Raw genomic sequence first — 12622 nt, forward strand, 5'->3', positions numbered from 1 at the left:
ACACAAACAAATAAACAAAAGTTCAGACAAACATTTTGGGTGCAGGCAGGGAGGAGAGAAGGAAAATATCAAAACAAAAAGCACACACAGAAACCCTGAGTTTGTTTGCTGTTAGCCAACTGCTCCTGCACATGGGGCCTACCCTGACTTGTGGTCAGTATACCCAGTGACACTGGACTGGAGAAAAGTGCTTTCCCTTTCCCAGCAGGTATTAATTTCAAATAGTTCTTGGTTAGGGGTCAACTTTGTGTCTACTTCCCCTTCTCAGTGCTGGAATTTTCTCTGGTTTGAACCTGTGTTCACTCACTGTCTCATTCACTGTGAGTTTGTGTGTATCAGTCCTGTTGTGTCTGGAAGATGCTGTTTCCTTGGAGTCATCTATCATTTCTGTCTCTTACAGTCTTCTCTTCCACATAGATCCATGTTGCTTTTTGATTTTTCATTTTTCTTGGTTTTTAGAAACAGGATTTCTCTGTGTATGTAGCTCTGGCTGTCCTGGAACTTGCTTTGTAAACCAGGCTGGTTTCGAACTTACAGAGATCTGCCTGCCTCTGTCTCCCAAGTGCTGGGATTAAGGATGTGCACCACTACTACCTGGCTGCTTTTTTATTTTTAATGATAAGCATTAACATCCATCTTTTAATTAGGATGGTTTTCCTTACAGCCTCCTGTATCGTCGCATTCTGGTGTGTCTCATAAACTACTGCACTCCTCTCCAGTCTTGCAGGCACTTGATTGCACCCGATTTGTCATGCCCACTGTATTTTTCCTTACTGTATGTCTCTTAGATTATGAAAAGGGCAAGTTTTTACTACATTTTTTCCTCTTGCTGTTTTACAGTCCTTCCTGGTGTGTGTGCGTTTACCTATATACGTAACAGACATTCCTTTATCCTCCTACACGCTCCGCAGTCTTAATATCTGACCTTCCTTTCCAGTAACAAAAAGATGAGAAAATACTCCAATTTCAAGTACATTTATTTTATCTTTTTGACATTTGAAAGAAAAAAATATTCTATACATGATATTCATTTAGATATATCTGTACCAATCATTCTCTAGTGTCCATTTCTTTTTGTACATCCTGAACTTCCATCTCTAGTTATTTCCTTAAAGATGGTTTGCTGCTGGTGGTCACTACAGTTTTTAGAAAAAGTTTTGTTTGGGTTTTTTTTGTTGATGAGAACTGGGCATGATACTTACAGAAATTGTATTTCTGATATTTCCCAATCAGAAACATGTAAAATACAAAGTTTTTTCTGTGCCTGCCCTTGCTCTGAATGATGACACAGAGACCTTCATATTTATTAAAAGCATCAGGCACTATAGCTGGGCAGATAGATACTGCTGTTCTCACACTGGCCTGGCCTACTTCTCAGCCACGTGGCCCATTACCTGCCATCTTAGTCTTGCTTCTACATCTGTGCTCTGATGGTGACTCTCTGGTCACCACCTCAACCCTCTCCCTTGCTCCGAATTGCCGCCTTCTCATCCTGCCTGAGCTTATTGACCCACATGGGGCACCATATTATCAGGACTTTCTATGACTTTTCCAGCTCCCGAATAACGACACAGACTTATTATATTATTATTATTTTATTTTTTTATTAGCTTATAGCACTAAGCAGGACAGATTGTGAGCAGTAATAGTCTGGGTAGTGTCCCGTTACCTATCCTTCCCAGTCTCATCCCAGCACCTGCTTCTTCATCCTTGTCCAACTGGTGACCTTTCCTCATTCCTCTGTGTCTCAGAGGTGAATCCTCCCACTCCTGATTCTTTCCCAGAGTTCCTGTCTGTGCTAGAAGTCCTGCCTTCCTCTCTTGCCTTTGCTATAGGGCCTACAGCTTTTATTCAACCAGAAGGTGATGGAGTACAGTGTTTACAAAGTATTGAGGCAAGTGATGCTTAACAGTACCAAAGTCCAGCCTTTACTCAGCTCTGTGGATACAGAAATCAGCATTTGAATAGTACAAGGATAGTCTTTACACAGTGCATAAACATCACCCCAACATCGAAACAGCCTGAATGTCCAACAGGACACGAATGGATAAAGTATTGTGTCCTTGCAATGGTAATACTTAATTCAGCAACAAAAGGATTTGTTTTTAAAGCAGTGAAAGCATAAGTTGAAACATGCTGAAGGAAAAATACAAAACGCGATAAGATTTTGTAAAATTCTAGAAAAATGTAAAGATCCTAATGATAAAAGACCAGTGTATGCTTGGGAAGAGGTCTCAAATGCCTGAGAAAGGAGTTGGGGGAATTATAGAGGGGATGGAAATATCTTGATTTCCCAAATGTGGATGCAGTCAGGTTTATTGTACATCACTGACAGTTTAAACTTGAAAAACAAGATCAGTTATGTGAAAGGTTGAAAGACGACGTTCTTAGTCATAAAGTCTAAAACATAAATGTCTTCGTGCCTTTCTCCTGTCGTGCTTATTTTAAAGGAGAGCGGGAGGCAGTTTTCCTTATCTTGTGACTCAAAGCTTGCACAGGCCACTGAGATGCTGTACATGCGTCTGGACACGATGAGCACTACATGTGTGGACAGGTACACACTGCTCTCTTCTAACTTATGGCCATATTAGCACCTGCAAGGGTTTTCAGAAGGCTGTCGTGAGGGTTCCCAAGTTGTTCCCTGTTTTCTAAACCTTTTACGTAGTAGCAGCTCACTTGTTAGAACACCATGGCTTCTAGTCTGTTTCAGTTTCTAGTGGTGTCGATGCTTGCTTCTCTTTGATTTCATACATAAATGTTTTGAAAGTATAGAGAAATACCTTTAAACCTGCAGCTGGAAGACTCCATTTGTTTTAAATCAAGAAATAAAACCTGTCTTGGATTGTTAGAGCGTGGTCTTTCCATGCTCACTGATTTCTTTTGGAGAAAGTCTATGTGACTGCCTTTACCAACCAGTTTTTTTCTTCTGTCCATTTCCCAAATTAGATCAGGGGAAGAATCGAACAGTTGCCTAATTTCTATATCTCTTACTCAAATTCTGTATCTAAAAAATGTCAGTGATGGATAGCTCTGTTGGTGACCTTTTTTAATTTTTAAATGATTTTTAATTAATTTTTTTAATTTTTAAATAATTTTTTAAATGATTGAAATCAGATTTTTGAGGGAAAGACTTTAAGAAAGTATCTTCTGATGTCTCTGTTTTAATAGAACACCAGTCAGCATTTTGAATATTTACAGCTTCACAACACTACTTGAAAGCTAAGTCTATTTTTGAGGAGGGGAACTTCATGCATATAGGCTGTCTTTAAAAGGCTGTAGTGGCCTTGGAGAGGTGGCTCAGCAATTAAGCTGCTTGCCGCTCTTCCAGAGGACATGACGCTTGGCTCTCAGCACTGTCATCCAGTGGCTCTACAACCACATGTAGCTCCAGCTTGAGAGGGCAGAGACGTGTGTGGCCTCTGGCACTGCACACACATACATACAATATAAACACATGAATAAGCACATAAAGTTCAGTTTTTAAAAGATCCTTGTAAGTATAAGAGACTAAGCTGGAGAAAAGGCTCAGTGGCTAAGAGCCCTGGCAGCCCTCCTAGGAACCCACGCTCAGTTGCCAGCAAAACAAGAGAGGCCTACTTTGGTTCTGCCATTTGTAAATTATTTGTCAACATTTAACTGCAATTTACTTTTTTTTTTAAGGTTTATTTATTTATTTTATGTATATGAGTGCTGTGTCTTCATGTACACCTGCACGCCAGAAGAGGGCATCAGATCCTAGTACAGATGGTTGTGAGCCACCATGTGGTTGCTGGGACTGAACTCAGGACCTCTGGAAGAGCAGATAGTGCTCTTAACCACTGAGCCATCTCTCCAGCCCTGCAATTTACTTTTTAACTGATTCAATTTTATCCAGTTACATGAGAAAAATAGTATGCTCCTTCATAGCTGTGAGAATTATATAAATAATTGCACAAAATACAAGTCTAAATCATGTCAGTTATCTAACAAGGATAAAAGGAAGCACCTTTATGAGAACTGAGACAGCTAAGGACTGTAAGGAGTTAGAGGCTTTACTGAGAGAACAGCTAAAGAAGCTACAGGTAGCGGGGTGTGCATGTAAGACAGGTTACCCGGATAAAGGATTATAAACTACTGGTCTAAACTGTACTCTTCCTTTTCTCCTCTTCCCTGCCCCACTCCCCAACATAGGTTTATTAATTGGTTTTCTCATCATCTAAGTAATTTTCAGTTCCGTTGGAGCTGGGAAGATTGGTAAGTGCAATGTTTTATCCATCCTCTCAAACAATTAATACAATACTGGAGATTGCTCAGGCTGTAAATTGATTGCTTCTCAAACATAAAGACCCAAGGTTAATCTCCAGGGCCCATGTTAAAGAGTCCACATTGAGCCCTGCGTGGTAGTGCACACCTTTAACCCCAGCATTCAGGAGGCAAAGGCAGGCCAATCTCTGTGAGTTGGAGGCTAGCCTGGTCTATATAATCCATTCCAGACCAACTAGCACTACGTACTGAGACCCTGTTTGTTTTTTTTAAAAAAAAAAAAAAAAAAAAAAAAAAGGCCAGATATCATGGAGGCATGGGCTTCTAATCCCAGCTCTGGGGACATGGAGACTAACAGATCTGTGATGCTCACTGGCCGGCCAGCCTAGCCTAAGCGTTATATTATAGGCCTAATAAGAAACCCTAGTGGGTGCATCAGGGGCACAGCACCCAAGGTTATCCTCTGGCCTCCATGCATGGGCACAGCACATGATATATCCACAGAGCCTTAATGTTTAAAACTATACACTTTTTAACTGTATGAGTGTTCTGTCTGCACGTACACCTGCATGCCAGAAGAAGGTACAATTGTGGGTGCTGGGAATTGAATCAGGGCCTCTGGAAGAGCAGCCAGTGCTCTTACCTGCTGAGCCATCTCTCTAACCCCTAAAATTCACTTTAAAATAGTCTGTTGTCTCAAGTATTTGTTTCATTGATATTTATTTGCTATATATGGGTGAGATAATAGGTAGAAAGATCCTAGTATAAATCAGGAAATGAAGTTTATATGTACAAAAAGATTATGTATATGACCTTAATAAAACCACATTTCCTCCTTAGGTCAGATTGTCTTACTCAGGATCTTGAAAGTCCCAAACCAAAGTTTGTAAGAGAAGTTCTGGAGAAATGTATGAGGTAAGCTCTGCATTTTCTTCTTGATTTAGGTCTCTTAGTTTCTCATGAAGGAGACTGCTTGAATTGGTTGTTTATCTGACGGGATTTCTCCTTTGCATTTATGGTGAATGTCCACTGTATTCTTTCCTAATCGCAGTGTTTGTCCATATTCTACCTCACTTTTGAATCCGGATTTGGGCTACAATAAGTCAGCTGTACCATTTGGGTTTTATGTGAATTAAGCAATTAAGTTTTTTTTTTTCAATGTCTCCTAACATTGGTGAGCATTTTCTCATTTTCTAAGCTTGTGTTTTGCTTTGTTTTGTTTTCTTTTTCTTTTTTTTTTTTTTTCAATGCAGTTTATTCAGGAACCTTGAACAATCATCTGACCCTGGGGAAAGCCAGCCCACAGCTTAAATAGCCTCTGGGTAGCCAACCCCAGCGTGCCATGTGGGTTGTTTTGTTTTCTTAATTTCTGTTTTCTTAGTCCTCTTCCCCTCAATTCCTCTATTTAAAAGTCTTTGTTTCTAATAATAGAATATATTTTGGGGAACTGTATTCTAAGCTCTTAATGCGTATTTTTTAGGGATAGTTTAGTCTAAGCCTTTCGAAAGACACTGTATGTGTCTGTGTTTGTGTGTATCTGTGTGTCTCTTCATCTCTGTGTGTGTGTGTGTATCTGTGTGTGTGTGTGTCTGTGTGTGTGTGCGCGCACATGGTATATCCAACCCAGCATTGTTTCTTTCCATCCTCTCTACCATGGCATGTAATAAGGAACTTGGCTCTTATTATCTTCCATTTATTTCTTTGGTGCATCGCATCCAACCTCCCAGCCGTGCCAGCTCCTCCCTGCAACCCACTGTCCCTTCACATCTTTCACCACCAGACTGTGGGTCTTCTAGCCACACCTCAAAGCAAAGTCAGTGTGTTTGAAGCAGGCCTGAGTTTACCTGTGTTAGCTTATTCAACAGCCCGACGGACTTTGTCCTGACTACTTTCTTGGTTGTCCACTGAGAGTTTGGGATGTTGGATCTGGCTTTCTGGGCAAGCTGAGTGTTACCAAGGACTAAAGCGTGAGATTTGCTCTTATTTGTGTTGTAGGTTGTCTTACCATCAACATATCCTGGACATTGTTCCTCCCACCTTCTCAGCTCTGTGTCCTGCAAACCCAACCTGCATTTACAAGTACGGAGATGAAAGTAGCAGTAAGTAATGAAATAACCGATCTCTTCTTAAAAGTGCTGATCCACACGTGCATTGAAGCCAGTTATTTATAGGAGGAGAGAGTGACTCCCCTAGAATTGTATTTCTCTATTTGGAAGGTGGTCCATCAGCCCTTAGATTAAGGGTTTTCTTGTTATATAATTAGTTATTATTAGTTCATACCTTTTTTCTACTTTATATTGTTTACAGTGTTTTTACATGACTTCTTTGGTTTTTTTTGAGACAGAATTTTTGCAGCCCTGGCTGTCCTGGACTCACTTTGTAGACCAGGCTGACCTCAAACTCATAGAGATCCGCCTGCCTCTGCCCCCAACTCCCCATCTCCTGAGTTCCCAATGGGTTGGGCTCTCCCACACAAGTAGTTAAGAAAATGTTGGATCTTATGGAAGAGTTTGAGGTTTCCTCCTTTCTGAAAAATAGCTGATGTCAAGCAGCAGCCAGCACACGGCTCATGCTGGGAATACTGAAGCACATGGCAGTCTGCTTCTAGAAGTAAATTTGTTAGCATGACTTTCACCTTTCAGTCCCATGAGTTCTGGAATTACAGCATGAAAGGTGTAATTACAGCAGGAACAGTGCTAGAATTGCTGTGGTCTTTCTGCATTATGTTCTCTGAAGTCAGTGTGTGCAGTGGTACAGAGGTAGATGTCAGGTTTTCCAGCCGTGCTGTTGTGATTGCACTGAATGTTGTCGTCTATTTAAGAATCTCACATTTTGTGCTGCCAAGACGTTCTCTGTGTCTGAGAACTCTGCTCTTCCTTGCTTTGTGCCGTTACATTACCACAATACCACAATTAAAAAAGGAAGCCCTCTTTTCTCTAGTTCCTATTTTCTTTCTCAGGTCTGGCCCAAGTGTGTTACTTGTAACCTTTAACAAACCTGTTTCTTAAAAATGCTTTCTAGTTCTAAAGTTAATTTCTTGGTTCCTCAGCTACTATGTAAATTCCTTTGTGACAAAGGGTTTTTTTTTCTTTTTAATTTTTGTTTGCTTTTCATAGAATTTGTTTCCACTTTCAGGCTCACAGCAGATATATGATTGTCCTTGTGTGACCTGTTTTGATAATGTCAGTCATTACAGGTCTTAGTACCATGTCTTATGAGCCTATGTCAAGATTGCCCTTTTTGTTACCACTGTCTGCATTACACTGAAAGTAGATTTCCTGTTGCTTTGATGATGCATTTACATTAACATAAAATCTATACCATAAGCACTCACTAACAAAATTCCAACAAGAAGTAAGCATGCAGGGTTTAACACAGAGCCTCTTATGTTGGCAGCATTCATTAAGTTTGACCTCATTTGCCCCAGAAGAAAGGGTTGTTGGCAAAGACAACTGGGAAGCTGGTGGGTTTAAAATGTCCAGGAGACCTGAGGACTGCTGTGCTCCTGAGTACTGATGTGAGAATTACCTCTTTTGGTTCTGATGAGAAGCCGTTGAACTAGGTGAAGTTTTCATTTACAGTAGCACATGGTTTAATTGCTGCACTTGTGCTGAAGAGTATTCTGTTCTAAAAGGAAATAACCGAAAGTCTGTTGATTATTAGCTACTCATAGAACAGCCTTTTATCTTGATCTGCCTTCCCCTCTGTTCTGTGTTTAGATTCTCTTCCTGGACATTCTGTGGCACTCTGCTTATCTGTTGCTTTTAAAAGTAAGGCAACTAATGACGAAATCTTCAGCATTCTGAAAGACGTACCAAATCCGAACCAGGTTGATGATGACGGTAAAAGAATTACTTCTTTGGCTGAGCTGCGTGGGTCAAGGTTAAGGCGTCAACACAGTTCTGCTGAGTTCGTTAAGTCCTATAGGGTGCTCACACAGTAGTCTGTCAGCTGTCCTCTGCACCTGCGTGTTTTACACCCTTACCTAAAAAGGCCCTGGAACTCCTTGAGAGGGCTTCCTGAATGGGAAGGCTTAGTGTATTGGATATTTGGGGTATGACCGATATTTTCTCCAAATTATAAGCTATTACAGTACTGTTACCTAATATTTACTTGGTATATATCATGTAATTTCAGCCAGCATCTTAGCCTTATTTCATTTTCCTGGCATGAGTAGAAAAATTGACAAAATGACACAAAAGTTTAGTTATTTAGAATAAGTAAGTAAGTGTGCAAAAGTAGAACAGATGACTACAGAGACAACCATTTGTTTGGGGAGTGCCAGTCAACCATAACAATAGTAAGTTTAGATTTAGTCAGAAGTTGTAGGTTAAAAGGGTTTGCTGGTTTTGCTGTAATTAGCATTTTGACATCTTGTAGAAAGAATATGAAGGAGGGATGTTTGATTCTTTTAAGAAAGTGGGTCATAAGCCAGGTGTGGTGCAAGCCTGTGAATCCAAGCAAGTTTGAGGTCGCAGGCCAGCAACAGTGCACAGTGAGAGCCTGTCATAAATAAAAACAACCCTGTGTTATATAGAAGAACTAGGAAAATAGTTCCATGAAAGACAGAATTAAGCTTACACTTTTTCAACGAGGGATTGTGATGAGCTCTTGCTGTATAGACTTGCCTGTCTCTACTTAGTTTTCTGTTTTGAGTATCAGTAGAAATCAGTAGAGTTTGGTGTTTGTTTTTACTGGGATGTTTTATATGTGTCTTATGAGCACACTATCTGCTTAGCGTTCCAAGGTATATCACCAAGGAAGTACTATATGTAACTTTTTTTTTTCAATGTCACTGTAAAAAAATATTTTTCAGATGAAGGGTTCAGATTTAACCCATTGAAGATAGAGGTCTTTGTACAGACTCTGCTGCACTTAGCTGCTAAATCCTTCAGTCACTCCTTCAGCGCTCTTGCAAAGTAAGTATACATATCCAAACACCAGTGCTGTAGTAGTTTTGTCTAAAATTGTTATATATGAAGATCTTACTACATAATTTGATAGAGTGAGATTCGGTTTGTGGTGGCTAAAATGCTTCCCATGGCTTCTTTAAGTGTGTATGCAGTGTAGATGTTCATGTGGTGGGTAACTAGTACAGACCTAGGTCCTTGGGATAGTCAGAGGGGTCCAACCTCTCTAGACATCTTTCCAGAGTGAGTACGCAGAAATGAAAGCTTGTCCACAGGTTGGCATCTAAAGAGATAGCAAATTTGGTAAGACTCCAGAAGAGAAAGAGTGCTCTCATAGGACTCCAGAAGAGAAAGAGTGCTCTCATAGGACTCCAGAAGAGAAAGAGTACTCTCATAGGCAGTGGCAGCTTCCCTGCGGCAAATCATGTGCCTAGGGATTACTCTTTGGTTGTTTTGCATTTAAATTTTTGTATTTTGTATTTTAAATTGAGTAACATTAAAGGGGCTATAAAACACTGAAATGCCTTATGAGTAATTTTATGTGGTACTTTTTACCTTTCTCTAAAGGTTTCATGAAGTCTTCAAAACTCTAGCAGAAAGTGATAAGGGGAAGTTACATGTGCTGAGAGTTATGTTTGAAGTCTGGAGGAATCATCCACAGGTAACAACTCTTTAGTTGGACATAGTGAGGTTCTGGCTATGTTGATATACAGATAAGAAAGCAATTATGTTTGATTCTGCCAGGGGAATGGTTTTTATATCTGTAAACTGGGTATTGTGGAAATAATTATTGATACATTCTTTTTGGTAAATTTTTAAATTACATTGATATGTTGGCTGGGGGGTGCATGGGAGTGCCACAGGACCTGCATGAAGTCAGGACAAATTTCAGGTCAGTTCTCTCCTTCCACCATGTTGGGTCCATGTTGAACTTGGGTTGTCAGGCTTAACATCAAGTGTCTTGCCCACTGAACCATCTCACCAGCCTGTGATAACATCTTTCAGATGGTATTGTGATTGGTTTTGTGCTATAGCATTTCTATACATCTTAGATGCTGATTACAAAAATTGTTGCTTGACAACAATATTTGGTAGGAAATAGTTTTCTTTATCCATTTCTACAAATAAGATCCATAAGATGCTGTGAAGATTTTAACTGGAGATTTCAGTTAAAATGAATTATCAACAAGTTTTCCTAAAGAGTAAGCGCTACCTTTCAAGCGTTGTCTTTTCATGAAATCTTTATTGTTAAAATAGTATTTCCTACAGTATTAGAGCCTAGCAAAGGGCAGAATAAATCTAAAGACTGACTAGTTAAATCAAGAGTGGTCGCACATGCCTCTAATTGTAGCACTTGGGAGGTAATGGCAGGAAAATCAGGAGTTCAAGGACATCCTTAGCTCTATGAAACCCTATCTAGAAGAAGAAATAAAAAGATGACCTCTGCCTACACTGGACAATTTCATTTCTGTTAAAAATCTTATAGCCCTGCTATTTTATTTCCATAGCATTATCATTACTTTTTGAGCATCTATCTCCATTATCATGCCTACTTATCAGTAAAACTTGGCCCTGTCTCTTTTCTCATTGTAGATGATTGCTGTTCTGGTTGATAAGATGATCCGTACACAGATTGTTGACTGTGCCGCAGTGGCAAACTGGATTTTCTCATCGGAGCTGTCTCGTGACTTTACTAGGTTTGTACCAGAATTTAGAACACATATAAGGTCGTGTGTGTGACAATGCTTAGAGAGCACTGAACTGTGTGTAATAGTTGGTGTCACCTAATAACACTGTTTGTGAAGCTACACAGGCTTATAGATGATCAGAACTGGGAGAGCAGGGGTTGACTTGCAGTGAAAGCAAATGAAACAAAATTAAACTGTGACAGTCTTTTAACTTCTCCACTACACCTGTAATTACAGAGCACACTGATCTAAAATATAGAGTCCTGAAGTGACATATATGATTAAAAGACTGGCCTCAAACTCACAGAGACCAGCCTGCCTCAGCCTCCCTGAGTGCTGGGATTAAAGGTGTGTGCCACCATGGCTGCTAATCAGAAGTTTTTTACAGGGCCAAGAAGATGGCTCATTGGGTCAGGGAGCTTGCTGTCAAGTGTAATAATCTGAGGTCACTGGGTTTGATCCTCAGAACTCAAGGAAGGAAGGAGAAAACCAATTCTAGTGTTGGTGTTGTATTAAGGTGTAGACAAGTACCTGAGTCCAGTGAGTGGAGAGTGACACCCTTAGTTCACTGCAGTGGTAAATTAAGTGTTGCTGGAGAAGAATGCCTAATTCTTCCCAGAGGTTACAAGACCTATCAGCCCTTAAGAATGGAGCCTGGAAAACTGTAGACAGTTTCTCTGTAAAGTGTAGCTTAACATACATTAACTAAATGCTGTGTTACTTTAAGGTTGTTTGTGTGGGAAATTTTGCACTCTACAATTCGTAAAATGAACAAACATGTTCTGAAGATCCAAAAAGAGCTAGAAGAAGCTAAAGAGAAACTGGCAAGGCAGCACAAACGAGTAAGTCATGTGCTGATCCATGAGTGCTTAGAAGTCAGGACAGTCTGTCACAGAGTCAGTCCATGGCCTTCACAGTAGTTTATTTTTTCCAGTTCCAAGTTACATGTGTCATGTGCTGTGGCTTGGATACCAACCACAAACTATTTTTCCCTAGTTTAGCACCTCTAGGCTGATCTCCTAGAAGAAAACGTATGTATTTCTGAGTCTGGCATAGAGGGGAAGGGAGACAATTGTAGATGCTGTGTGGAGAGGAGTCAATCTCAAGTCCCAGCTTCACAGACTATTTCCATGCTAAAAAAGATTGTGTTTAGAGGGAAGCAGTGAGCTGGCTGGACCCCGTGACTTACAATATTGAGTATTCTTCATTCCTGGTGTTCAGCATATCCACCAGAGTGGAAGGCAGGGAAGGGATTGAAGTTTAATGACTGAGCTGCCCATGGCAGTGACACCTGGTAGGCGTCACCTCACTGCTGCTCCCGACACTAATACCACTAAATTTCCCCAGCTATCACTGCAAGAATAAAAGCCCTTCCCCAGGACTGGGGCAGAGCTCAGTGATAAAATCACTTGCCTAACATCTCTGAGCTCTTGGGTTTGCATCCTAGTCCACACATCCCCCAGCCCCAGCACTAAGAGAGATAGAGGCAGGAAGATGATAATTCAAAGCCAACGTGAGCCATCATGCAAAACTTGGTGCTGAATTGTTGTTCTGTTCTTGTGCCGTTTGTAGCGAAGTGATGATGATGACAGAAGCAGTGACAGGAAGGATGGGGCCCTCGAGGAGCAAATAGAAAGGCTGCAGGAGAAAGTGGAGACCGCTCAGAGCGAACAGAAGAACCTTTTCCTCGTCATCTTCCAGGTAAGTTGGCTTGGGCTATGAAGTGTAAAAAGAATCCATTATCTTGTAATTGAAAAGTTGCCATTTTCAATCACAAAATAG

At 40.5% G+C, this 12622-nt stretch overlaps 1 protein-coding gene across 2 annotated transcripts in view; it reads left to right on the forward strand.

Moving 5' to 3' along the window:
* Positions 1 to 12622, forward strand: part of Ncbp1 (nuclear cap binding protein subunit 1) — a 35915-nt gene that overhangs the window by 21496 nt on the left and 1797 nt on the right. For both annotated transcript variants that reach the window (XM_021647963.2, XM_060379871.1), the window contains 10 exons: positions 2490 to 2554; positions 4171 to 4233; positions 5083 to 5157; positions 6238 to 6341; positions 7962 to 8084; positions 9059 to 9161; positions 9720 to 9813; positions 10746 to 10849; positions 11568 to 11682; positions 12413 to 12541. In XM_021647963.2, the coding sequence (XP_021503638.1) occupies positions 2490 to 2554; positions 4171 to 4233; positions 5083 to 5157; positions 6238 to 6341; positions 7962 to 8084; positions 9059 to 9161; positions 9720 to 9813; positions 10746 to 10849; positions 11568 to 11682; positions 12413 to 12541 (975 nt within the window). The remainder of the gene's footprint in view (positions 1 to 2489; positions 2555 to 4170; positions 4234 to 5082; positions 5158 to 6237; positions 6342 to 7961; positions 8085 to 9058; positions 9162 to 9719; positions 9814 to 10745; positions 10850 to 11567; positions 11683 to 12412; positions 12542 to 12622) is intronic.

The sequence above is a fragment of the Meriones unguiculatus genome, chromosome 3, assembly GCF_030254825.1.
Source record: "Meriones unguiculatus strain TT.TT164.6M chromosome 3, Bangor_MerUng_6.1, whole genome shotgun sequence".
NCBI classification, from domain to species: domain Eukaryota; kingdom Metazoa; phylum Chordata; class Mammalia; order Rodentia; family Muridae; genus Meriones; species Meriones unguiculatus.